Here is a 12,947-nt window from a genome sequence, read left to right on the forward strand (position 1 = left end):
TCTTTTATCAGTGTATCATCTGTGAATACTTGTTTATTGTCCACTTTCCCTTCTAGAATGTGAGTGAGCTCCATGAGGACAAGAACCTTCCTATCACACTCACCTTGATCTTCCTAATGATTGATAGAGTTCCTGGCACACAGTCAGCACTCAGTAAATATTTTAACAGTGAATTAATGAGTGAACAAAGAAGTGATCAGTTCAGTTCAGTAGCTCAGTCATGTCCGACTCTTTGCGACCCCATGGACTGCAGCACTCCAGGCCTCCCTGTCCATCTCCAACTCCTGCAGTTTACCCAAATTCATGTCCACTGAGTCGGTGATGCCATCCAACCATCTCATTCTCTGTCGTCCCCTTCTCCTCCCACCTTTGATCTTTCCCAGCATCAGGGTCTTTTCAAATGAGTCAGCTCTTCATATCAGATGGCCAAAGTACTGGAGTTTCAACTTCAACATCAGTCCTTCCAATGAACACCCAAGACTGATTTCCTTTAGGATGAACTGGCTGGATCTCCTTGCAGTCCAAGAGACTCTCAAGAGTCTTCTCCAACACCACAGTTCAAAAGCATCCATTCTTCAATGCTCAGCTTTCTTTATAGTCTAACTCTCACATCCATACATGACTACTGGGAAAACATAGCCTTGACTAGATGGACCTTTGTTGGCAAAGTAATGTCTCTGCTTTTGAATATGCTATCTAGGTTAGTCATAACTTTCCTTCCAAGGAGTAAGCGTCTTTTAATTTCATGGCTGCAGTCACCATCTGCAGTGATTTTGAAGCAAAAAAAAATAAAGTCTGCCACTTTTCCACTGTTTCCCCATATACGTGCTACTAATTTTATTTATTTTAAAAATTTGAGAAACTCTTCACGCAGTTCAATAGAATACATCTTGTTCATTCTGTTACCATGCATCAGGAGAAAACAAAGACATGCATGTCAGCACACATCCACTGAACATGTATTAAGTAATATATTCAAGGCTTTATGTTAAGCACTGCAGGGGATACACATATGAGTAAGATAGATCTGTCTACCAGGACTTACAGGTTAGTGGTTTTAACAAACACGTTTATAACCAGCTATAATTTAAGACAGAGTGCTGTACTAGAGGTACAAAGAACTGAGGAACGTGGAGAACGAAGAACTGATTGATCTTCCTGTGCCTATTGTTGGTATTTCAATCTGTGACAGTTTGATGAAGTTATAACTCTTCTGCCTTATAAGCCCTGCCAACTGCCTGAAGACTTCATTGGCAGAGGAGAGGCGGAGAAGTGTCCATCCTCCTAGGGCCCGTGCTGCTTTAGTGGAAAGAGGGACATTAGGAAACTGTGAGGCCAACTGGGAGAAAATAAGCAGCAGATTTCTATCTGAGTTCTATGTTTAAAAAGAAAGAATGTCATTCCACCCATTTCTACAAAGGTACATCTTGGGCATACTTCTAGTCTCCTACTTCCCGTCAGCTCTTTCATTCCCACCTTGAATATGAAACACCAAAACAAGCTGACTAGAAATGGATTTTGTATTCCAGTTCCATGAGAAAGCCACGAAAAGAGCATGCCAGGGCAGTTACTAACTAATACGCTGAAGATGGAAGCAAGTGTTTTTGTAAAGATGTGGGTGCCATTTGCAACAGGCTGACTGACTGTAAAGCATCAACCCCCAGATTTAACTGCAGGCAGAATTTTTAAGATGAGAGATGAAAAAGATCAGGATTGTCAGTCTATTCTCAATATTTGAGTCATAGTCACATTCATTTCACAGCTGATCAGTGGCAACAGAGATGCCCACAAATTCAAGGCTGAATTGAGTAGTGAATTAGAAAGTGGATCTGGAAGTCCTTGTGTTGCTCTTCCTCAAACCCATCTACTTGGTATTTATTTTCATGAAACATTTATTGAACTTTACTGTACACCAAAGACTGTACTATACACCAGAGAAACTTACCCCTTGACACTAAAGCCATTACCAAGGAAGGTCAGCTGCATAGCAACCAATAACAGTGCCACAGTACAAAGTACCCTAGTAACCTAGACAAAGAGAAAATACTTTGCAGGGACCACCCTGGTGGCCCAGTGGTTAAGATCCACCTTGGAATGCAGGGGACATGGATTCAGCCATTGTTCCGAGAACTAAGACCCTACATGCTGCAATGCAGCTTCTGAGCCCATGCGCCCTGGAGCCTGCACCACACCTAGAGAGTGAAGCGCTGCAACCAAAGGTCCTGCACAATGCAGTGAAGATCCCACGTGCTGCAACTAAGACCCAACGCAGCCAAATAAATCAATTTTTTTTTAAAGAAAATACTTTTTCAGAGCAAGTAACAGTCAAGTTCAGCCTTGAAGGATAAGTTGATCCCGTTTAGCTGCAGAGGAACAGGAGAACACTCTAGGGAGGCTAGAGAGCGGAATGGCAGGAGGAAAAGCAAGTTGAAGATATTAAGTGCCCTTGAGGAATTACGAGAAGCCATAACTAGAAAATAAGACATGCAGTCAGAGAACGATAGAAAGTGTCACTAGGAAAAAAGTCTCAAAAATTTAAGACTTCTCAGTTCATTCTGTAGATAACAGGGAGTCTCTATAATTTTTGAGAAAAGAAGAGACAATGATCAGGTAAGTCTGATCAAGTGCAAAATAGCTCTGACAAGTAGTGTATGGAAGATGGGTTGAAGGAGAGACTGCAGGCAAGGAAACTAGTTACAGGTCTAGAACAATAGTCTAGCTGAGAAATACTACGACTGCAATGTGAGAACAGAGAGCTGTGTAGACTATTTAGAGATAAAAAAGCACCCGGTCTTTTTTTGTATATGGGAGGTAAGGGTGGAAGAATCAAAAATGATTTCAGAACTTATCTTGGGTGATGGAAAATAGTGAAGCTACTGATCGACATAGAGCATTCTGAATGGGGGAAGAACGCTAGCGTGAGTGAAGGCAGGAGGAAGAACAGGCTTCTGGAGAGAGGTGAGTCCTATTTTGGGCATGTTTATAATGAATTGCCTGCAGGGGAGGATGCACAATTGTATTTAGAAATATGACCTTGGAGAATAGGAAAAGAGAAAGTTGAAGGCATGAGGTTATGGATTGAGGAGTTACCAGCAAGTGACTGACAGTAGAAGCCATAGTAATTTAACAAGGTCATCCAGAGTTCAGAGTATAAAGCAGAAAGTTTGGATGCATGAAAACAGAATAGGTGCTTTTTTTTTTAACTGAAGTATAATTGTTTTACAGTATTGTGTTACTTTCTGCTATACAGCCAAGTGATTCAGTTTTACATATAAATTTACATTCATTTTTGTAGTCTTTTCCATTATGGTTTATCATAGGATATTAAATATAGTTCCCTATGCTAAACAGCAGGACCTTGTTGCTTATCCATTCTGTGTGCATTACCTTGCATCTTTGAACCCCAGCCTTCCACTCTGTCTGTTCACCAGCCTCTTCCCACTGGCAACCACAAGTATATTCTCTATGTCCGTGAGTCTGTTTCATGCATGCGTGCTAAGTCACTTTAGTCATGTCCGACTCTTTGTTACTCTAAGGATCCACCAGGCTCCACTCTCCATGGGATTCTCCAGGCAAGAATACTGGAGTGGGTTGCCATGCCCTCCTCTGGGGGATCTTCTGTTTTATAAGTAGGTTCATTTCAGAATAGGTATATTTAAACACTAGAAGAAAATGGTGAGCCAAGTAATAATTTACAAGAGTAATATTACAGTTACAAAAACAAAAGAAAGTAATAAGATTGTGAAATCAAAGATAAAGATTTTTCTGCACTAGGTCTGATGTGATGAATATAATTTCTGCCTATGTTCCATTAGCCAGAACTCAGTCACCTGACCCCACTTGAATGTGAACGCAAGGTCCCTGGCAAAGTAACTGCTTCCCACCAACCACCCTTGACTGTGGACAGGAGCACAGACCTTTTGTAGACAGGTATCCATCTCTGCCCCATAATTCTAATCTCACTGCTGCTGCTGCTGCTGCTGCTAAGTCATTTCAATCGTGTTCGACTCTGTGCAACCCCATAGACGGCAGCCCACCAGGCTCCCCCGTCCCTGGGATTCTCCAGGCAAGAACACTGGAGTGGGTTGCCATTTCCTTCTCCAATCTAATCTCACTAGGTCTCCCTAAATAATTCCCACATGTACCTCTATAATATAAAGACATTCCACAGCAGCACATGTCATTTCAGCCCACACTGTAAGATAGCTAGGACAGGCTTTAGATTGTACACAGTTCCTTGCCAGCTGGCTGTCCCTGTTCCACTTTATCACATCCTAGCACCACACAGAAGAATATCAGAACACGTAAGTGTCGTTTCTCTGAAATGCTGAAGTGTTGTGTGTGGAGTTTGCCCTCCCAGGAGCTGGTGACACCTGTGACCACACGTTAAGTGACTCTGACAAGAACGATGGAGGACCCATCCATGCTGGAGATATTTGAGTACATTTGTTAGTACTACAAGTAGAGACTTTAAGATCCCTAACTCTAAGGGTTGCTAAGTGAAAAATCTATTAGAAAAACAAACTTAGTACCACTGTGTATTTTATAGTTGTATAAAACTAAAACAGTTGTATAATAACTGTTAGGCAACTTCCAAACCGGTAAATGGGTGGAGGGTAGGGATGTTGATTCTTGCCTTAGAAAGTGTTGCCTGAGAGACTCCACAGCTCTGAATTCTTTGAGGTACTGGGGCATCAGGTATGAGCAGCTCCTCATGGTCTTACCATCTGTAGTTGTCCAAGGGTGACTATCACTTGTCTGATAATTCTGTGTCAAGGGGCTGCTGAAGCCTTCAGCTGGAATTGAGATTGGATCTACCCTGTGTTATGCTGGGTACGATCTTCTCTGCCTTTTGTTGGGAGAGAGGAGAATGCTGGGGGAGGAATCTTCACTCTGGCATGTGATTGATTCTCTCCTAAAATATGTCCAAGCAAATCTATCTTGAATGTAAGGCTTATATCCTTCTGAAAATCTCTGCTGGACATGAGAAATTCATATTCCTCCTCTTAGCTTGACTTTCGCCTTACTTCTTAGGATCTGGTTAGCTCTGGTCTTGTCCCCATTCTCTGCCTGAATTAACAGTACCAGGTTTTCCTCCACAGCTAACTGTGAATGGCACCCATCCCCAATCATTTTCCCCTATCCATGGGCTTCTCTTTTGGCTGTAAAGTTACAGTGAGGTTAGTGGAAGGGCAAAGATTGGAGTTAAGGATAGGGTATCACATTTCACCCTGCTGTACACATTAAAACTCTGAGCACACAGTCATCCTCTCACATGTTTTAAGTCTTCTGAGATTGCTGTTCATTCCTTTAGTTTAAGCGCTGTGCTAGTGACTACGGAGGATACAAAAGAAATATAAAATACATTTACCTAATATCTCTTACTTAATTCCCACCCCAGTCCTGAGAGAGAGGCGTTACTCTCCGTCTTTCAAAGAGCTTAGAGAGCTTGTCCACTGCTGAAAGCGTGAAAGCGACTGAATTTGGCTTTATTTCAGGAGTAAGGAAGCAATGTTGTGAGTGCAGATAAGGAGTCTGCAAGGTGACTGAATCACAAAGTGACCTCATTATATAAACTAGATGGAAATCCTAATACTTCTACCCTCACCGTGGCTACCACCCACTGGTCTTTATAACCACATATGAGCTCACATGAAAGTCAGTTTTTATCACCATCATCTGTAATTACAGGGGGAAACACAGTTGTGTTCAGTCATACTTAAAATGTCACATAGACTAGGGCTCTCTCTATTTCTTAACTGCTGTCTCCCAAAAATGCTAATCGAAAAATGTCGAAATTGACAGTTGCCAATTTCGATTGTAAGAATTCAGATTGTGTACTATAAAAATGAACATACTATTCTTTACGTTTTAATCTTATTGAAGTGGCAGTGGAACAAGGTTTCAGAAGACCTTGGATTCTCATCTCTTTATATCCTAGCCAGGTGAGCTGGAGTCTGTTCTCCAGTCTTGCTGAGTCTCGGTCAGTCTACCACGTTAGTAATATTCATGCCTGTGCCCATAATAAAGGTGTACAGGGGAATCTAAATAAGTGCTGTAGTAATTTTGGAAACCATAGGTAGTGTCCAAATGTGCATTTGTACAAAAGGGACTGTTATTCATTCATTCTGCAAGTATGGACTCTAGTTAGCTCAGAAAACATATGTGAGAAAGCATAGCTTCTGTCCTCAGTAGAGTCTCCAGGAAGACGATGTGCAGCCCCACCCAGTGCATGGCTGTAGCAGGTGTGACGGTGGAGCTGTGTGCCAGATACATCAGAGCCTAAAGGAAGGAACCGCTGACCCATCTGGGGGCGACCAGAGGAGACTGCACAGAGGCGGTGCTGTGAACTGAGGCTTGAAGACTGGGAAGTAGTTTGCTGATGAATTACAGGCAGAGGGAAAGCATGTTCAAACCTCTATAGTTTACTCCATCTGGAATTAGAAGTACGAGGTCAGGAGGTGAAGAAACGGATAAGGGACAGATTATGGGGAGGCTTTGAATGCCATGTTTAGATTTACGGTTTAGAGTTTAGATTCTGTATGGGAGGAAATATAGAGCCATTGAAGGATTTTGAGGAGAAATTTGATCAGGTTTCCGCTGGATAGATATTGGTACGAGCAGGGAGGAGGCAGTGGCAAGAGTGAAGCTCTTGCAGTTATCCATGAGAGATGATGTACAGGGAGGAGAAAACAACTGCTTGGTGTTATGCCTGAGCAACTGGAGGTTGTTTGTTTTTTTTTAATAAGTCTTAAGGGGATTTGGTTTTAAGGGAAATCTTCAACTTCAAACAGCCATCGTTTGACAGGTCATTTGGAGGTAGAGGTATCTGCAGGCAGCTAGAGAAGCAGAGAAAATCTCAGTGCTGCAATGTCATTGCAGTGAGAGCTGAAGCCAGGAGTCGAGGTGAGGGCTGCCTCTGAAAGACGAGTAAATGGGGAATAGAGCAAAGAAATTATGTAACCGAAGGAAAGTGGAAGAGAAAAGTGCCAGGGTAGTGTCTTAGATGTCAAGAGAAGAGACAGTTTCAAGGGAAACAGTCCATAAGACCTAATGCTGGATGGAGAAGAAAAAGGAAAAACAAAAGATCAAAGGCAAAGAGAAAACCAATTATGAGGCTGCTGGTGATCTTAAGAGAATAGTGAGGCTAGAAGTCAAAAGGAATAGGGCTCAGGAGTGAGCAGATAATAAGAAAAATAGAAATAAATGTAGACAAGCCCACATACAGACCCATTCAGCCTGGGTTAGCTAGTGGCATCGTAGTTAGTCAGAACAGTAAGGTACGAATGGGAGTGCCAGCATGTAACGGAAATTGCTGTTTTACCTTTCATGTCCTCAACACCATAAGCTTTGAGTCCAATGAACTGACCGGAATCATTCTTTCACGAATAATACAACAGCTTGTATCCAAAAAGAAGGAAACTACAGTTGTCACCATCTTTTCCTTGACCTGTGTGGCTTGCTGTTTCTCCTCGGTGCTTGATCAACGACAACAAAAGCAAGCACTGTCCTGTGGGTGGCTGAAGATGAGAAGCATCTTCCCAGGGTGTCTTGGTCACGGTAGTAAGGCGAAAGCACTGGGGCAAAGTCAGGTCTGTGTCTCCCTGACGATTCATGTCCTCGTCCTGAGCTTTTTCCTTAATCCTCATAGGCATGGATTCTCCTTAATGGCCTGAAGCATAAATGATGGATCAGAGGCCTGTGTCAGGAGTTCTTGTCTCTATGGACAGTCAGATGAGTCATTTAAAGTAAATAATTCTTATATCAGGGAGGCTGCAATCATTTCATTGTTAACAACTGGTTAGGATTTTGAGAACTTAAGTTAGGGCACTTTTATAAATGGTTCTCGATAACTTAAAATAGCCTATGAACTACATTGGGCTTTCAAGGGCTGTGTAAACGTTCAGTAGCAATTTCTGGATCTTGTGAGTGCGAAACAATTCCAGGCTCATACCTTCAGACGACAGGCTTCCCTGGTGGCTCAGCTGATGAAGAATCCACCTGCAATGCAGGAGACCCCGGTTTGATTCCTGGGTCGGGAAGATCCTCTGGAGAAGGGATAGGCTACCCACTCCAGTGTTCTTGGGCTTCCCTGGTGGCTCAACTGGTAAAGAATCTGCCTGCAATGTGGGAGACCTGGGTTCGATCCCTGGGTTGGGAAGATTCCCCTGGAGAAGGGAACAGCTACCCACTCCAGTATTCTGGCCTGGAAAATTCCATGGACTGTGTAGTCCATGAGGTTGCAAAGAGTGGGACACGACTGAGCGACTTTCACTTTCACACTTTCACCTTCAGATGACACTGATGACTCCATGCAGGATACAGTTGTCTGAGACAGTCTCTCAATGAAGTAGCTCTCTTTCCTTTATGGTCAGTCTTATCTAATCAAATAAGATGACCTGGTATCCACTAGAATCCAGAAATTGTATGAAGCCAAGGTTAGAAGATGGTAGAATTTCCTTTCAAAGCTTTATAGGATGATTCCCACCTAAGTGGGTAGCCTTTCCCTTCTCCAGGGGATCTTCCCCACCAGGGACTGAACCCAGGTCTCCTGCATTGCAAGCAGATTCTTTAACCAGCTGTGCCACCAGGGAACCCCACCTAAGTAAGATGGGGGCTGTCTCATCTTCTGTTCTCCAGGTTCTTTACTGAAACTTTATTTATAAAGGAGGAAAGGAAGGACTTGTTTATTTTTTCAGACTTCAGATTTAGACATCTTCAAATGTTAACCCTGGAAGCATAGCCAGTGTTAATTGTGAGAGAAAATCTTCCAGTAGACATTTGGGCCTTCTCTCAAGTAGAGGTCACCAACAAAAAATTCACTTGCTGTTTTTCCTTCTGTTTGATGAATTCATTGGGCTTGAAACTGAGATCACAGTTTGATTTCCCTCCTTTGTGACACTCCCAAGTGAAAGGAGTAAAAGAGCTGGGTTATCAGTGGCATACAGAACTCTGCTGACTGCTCACCTGATGGGAGGCAGAGGGACAGTTGTCACTCTGCAGTGACACAGTTCCTACAGACTATAGCAGGGTGGTAAGAGGGCAGAGCCCAGAAGTGACCCAGTGTCCTTTGTTTAATGTCTAATCTTGCTTTGTGAAAATTTTATTGAGAATTTTTATGTGCCATACACAATGTTTGGCACTGTGGAGAGCATAAACAACTCGAGGTTTCTGTCATAAATGTAAATAAAAAGAGATATACAACCCTGTATTTATACATATACTTTACATATATACACATATATTAATACATTCACACTTAAAAGAGTATATATCATTAGGACACTTTAAGCTGGAAGAGATAGAAAACATCAACTCAAATGGATTAAGCAGTAGAGAAATTTATCACTTCATATAACAAGGAGTCCAAAATTAGGACAGCTTCCGGTGCTATACACTTAGGGCCCAGGCTCTAGTTTTTGACAGGTCTCTTAGCTTAGCCTCTCTCTTGGCTTGGTCTTCAGACCAAGTGTGTGATTACAAGAGGCCTGTGGCATTTCTGAGCATCATGGGCAGATAAGACAGTGTGCAGAGGCAGAGAGAAGGGTTTTCTGTTTCATGAACAGATTGGAGATTTGTTGGCAAGCAGATGGGGGCTGGGAATGATTGCCATCAGGAAGCCTACAGTCTAGTAGAGGAGAGAGCTTGTAACAGTGTGGTAGATCCTGCACTAAAGGCATAAACAGCCTGTGATGTACCAGAGAGAGTACTCCCTTCTCAGCTGGAGCAAAAAAGCTAAAGAGAAAGAATAGAGGCTTGGTAGAGGCTGATCAGAGAAGACTTCCCTTGAGGAGGTTTTTAGTGCAATTTGGGACACATTGAGTTTAAGGTGCTATTGGGCCTCTAGGTAGAGAAATCCAGTAGGCAGTTGGATGTATATTGCGCTAAAGCTGAGACGTCTAGATAGAGGGAAAGGTAACAGGGTTTAGGTAGTGGCAAAGGCTCTGAGGATGGATGAGCTAATCCAGAGGACAGACTGGGACCAAAAACAAGATCCCGAGGAAGCAACACTGACATTTAAAGCATGGGTGAAATAAGAGGAGTTGACAGAGACAGAAAATAAAAATGGATCCTTTAACGCCATCTGCGTGTGGGAAGGGTGTAAGCCAACCAGAAGTGACATTTTGTGATATTCACACATGTGATTTGGGTAAAGGACCAGGAAAAGCTCGGAACCTTTCAGTACCATTACTTGCCCAGGAGCGGGTGCCCTTCCCTAAGAAGTGGGGTGAACAAGACAGAGTTTCACTGGAGACATGGCTCGACGTGCACAGTCCTCCACCCACAGGAGAGTTGGAGCATTAAATTTCCTAAAATGAGTCTCTCTCTTTGCAGGAGTGGTCACACATTACTTGCCTTCTGGTTTTCCCGCCAAGAGGGAAAACTAAACCGACAGCAGACAATTGAACTGGGACATCACATCCTCAAAGCACACATTTTTAAGGTAATTAAAGAAGTTGGGGGTGTTTTTCTTTCCATTTCCAGCAGGCGTTCCTTAACACTGTGTGTATGAAGCTGCCCGCTATGTCAGTGTGGTCCCTGCTTTCTGAAATTAGTTTGTTGCAGAGTTGGTCCATCTCCTAAAATGTCTGGCCTGTTCCTCCCTAGGACTATGGAAAGAAAACCACATTTATCATTTCCCAGTTCAGTGGATTGCTAGGCTTTCTAGGAAATGTACATGTATAATCGTTTAGGTAAGAAGCATATAGTCGTGTATACTTCATACATCAGAGGTCCCCAACCTCTGGGATCTAATGCCTGATGATCTGAGGTAGAGCTGATATAATAATAATAGAAATAAAGTTCACAATAAATTTAATGTGCTTGAATCATCCCGAAACCATTCTCCCCACCCCAATCAGTGGAAAAATTGTCTTCCCCAAAACCAACCCCTGGTGCCAAGAAGGCTGGGAACCACTGTCCTGTGACCTGCCATCTGCTGAGAATAGTCATATAGCATTAGTTACAGGTTTTCACAGTGTTTTTCAAAAGTCTCTGAGAGCAGTCACTCTTTGCATGTTCTTATCGTTGTCTTGATGATGATTTTAATACTCCTGGTGCTGTGAATTTCAAACTCTTCCTCTAGAACCAACTGTAACTTTCCTTTAAACTACTTTCCCCATTCTCTTTTGAAATTATAATCCATTTCTCTCCCAGTCATTTCAAAACTTTTATGAGCTCTTAAGCATCGGCTTTCTCTCTCCCAGCATCCGCACAGCTGGGATGGAGATCCCAGACAAGGGCACACATCTGTCTGTGGGTGCTTGTATGCGTTCGTTTGTGTATTCAGTGCTTGCTGGGGCATTGTACTAGGGATACAAGAACCAAAAGCATACAGCCCCTAGTCTCAAGGAATTTATAGTCTAGATAGCAGTGGTGGAAAAGAGCACAGAAGTTGAGGAAGAAATTTGTTCTCCTGCTTTTTCTAGTCTGCATTTTGCTATTGCATCTGCCACCTCCAGTCCCAGTCTCTTCAGACCACTTTTGCTGCCTCTGGACTGAGAAATTCAGGGATCTTAAATAGTCCTCCTGCTTGGACTTCCCCCAAGAGATACTATTGAAGATAAAACAGTTCTCTTCAGAGAGAAAACAGCATGAAGGGCAACGAATTCTCCCCAGCATATAAGCACATAGCTGGGGAAGGCTTTTCATCAGATGGACAGAAGTGAAGCCCACAGTGGCAAGTCCTGTATTTGAATCATACTTGTCTATCTAACAAATCACTGTACCCAAAAATGACCTTACCCAATGACCTTACTTAATGGGAGCAGAGTGAGACTATTTTAACAGGCAAGGTGTCTCATTCCATCTTCAAGTGGATCAAAAAGTGCCTGCCAGTTCTACAGACTCCGAGGTGATTATCCTTCAGTTAGATGGGAAAATAGCTTCAGTATTAAGCATCATGATTTTAATCACTTAAGCTTTTAGCATCACCTTCTGCCTGGGATCAGTGCAAAGAAGTCAATGCCTGTCTGTATGCCCTGCACCCTAAAATAAATACCACCTGAAACAGATAAATGATATGAAATTTCATTTCATCCCATGTGACTGTATACAATACGTGGAAAACAATGTTTACTTTTTTTTTTTTTTACATCCCTATGACTTGTTTATTTTATAACTGGAAGTTTGTACCTCCTGATCCCTTTACCCACTTCATCTTCCCTTCAGTCCCCTCCTTCCTGCCAGCCACCAGCCTGCACTTAAACCATACACTCCTGTCATTGACGCAGCGTTATCTTATTTTGCTGCAGACGACATGGTTGCCTGAGATATGACTGGCTCCCTGTGTGTTTCAGGCTGTAAATACTAGGGTGTATAACGTGTGGTGATGACATGACTGTAAGCTGAAGAATGTGGACTTGGACCATGGTTTTCCTAATGCTGCACTTTTCAGGGTCCTTCAAATGCAGAGTGCTCCCTACCAATCGACTTCTCCCAGACTGCTAGAATTCTCAGTTCCTATCAGCTGAGGGTCATGAAAAGGCAAAGACAGACTCAGTGCTTATAATCAGCATCACTTAGAACCGCCAATCAGCAGTAACATATAATCCACTTTATATTTCTTTCCAATTAGTTTTTAATTTCCCTTATTTTATCTTTGTTCATGAAGAATTGCATATGATGTCATTAATCACCTTAAAAATATAAGGTTGAGGGTCTATAATTCAGGATATTTGGTATATTTATCAGTTCATTCAGTCGCTCAGTCGTATTTAATTATTACCACTATTAAAACTAAACCTGATGGACTTCCCTGGTGGTCCAGATTAAGAATCCCCCTGCCAGTGCAGGGGACATGGGTTCTACCCCTGGTCCAGGAAGATCCCACATGATGCAGAGCAACCACGCCCGCACTCTGCAGCTAGAGAGGGCACCACAGTGAAAGCCTGAGTTCCACAGCTGGAGAGTAGCCCCAGCCCACCGCAACTAGAGAAAGCCCTCGT

General features: G+C 42.8%; 1 protein-coding gene across 3 annotated transcripts in view; it reads left to right on the top strand.

Annotated features, from left to right (window-relative positions):
- The window catches only part of TANC2 (tetratricopeptide repeat, ankyrin repeat and coiled-coil containing 2), a 325,633-nt gene that overhangs the window by 279,225 nt on the left and 33,461 nt on the right, over positions 1–12,947 (top strand). For all 3 annotated transcript variants that reach the window (XM_068977288.1, XM_068977289.1, XM_068977290.1), the window contains one exon: positions 10,336–10,444. In XM_068977288.1, the coding sequence (XP_068833389.1) occupies positions 10,336–10,444 (109 nt within the window). The remainder of the gene's footprint in view (positions 1–10,335; positions 10,445–12,947) is intronic.

Source organism: Capricornis sumatraensis, chromosome 8 (assembly GCF_032405125.1).
Source record: "Capricornis sumatraensis isolate serow.1 chromosome 8, serow.2, whole genome shotgun sequence".
Lineage (NCBI taxonomy): Eukaryota > Metazoa > Chordata > Mammalia > Artiodactyla > Bovidae > Capricornis > Capricornis sumatraensis.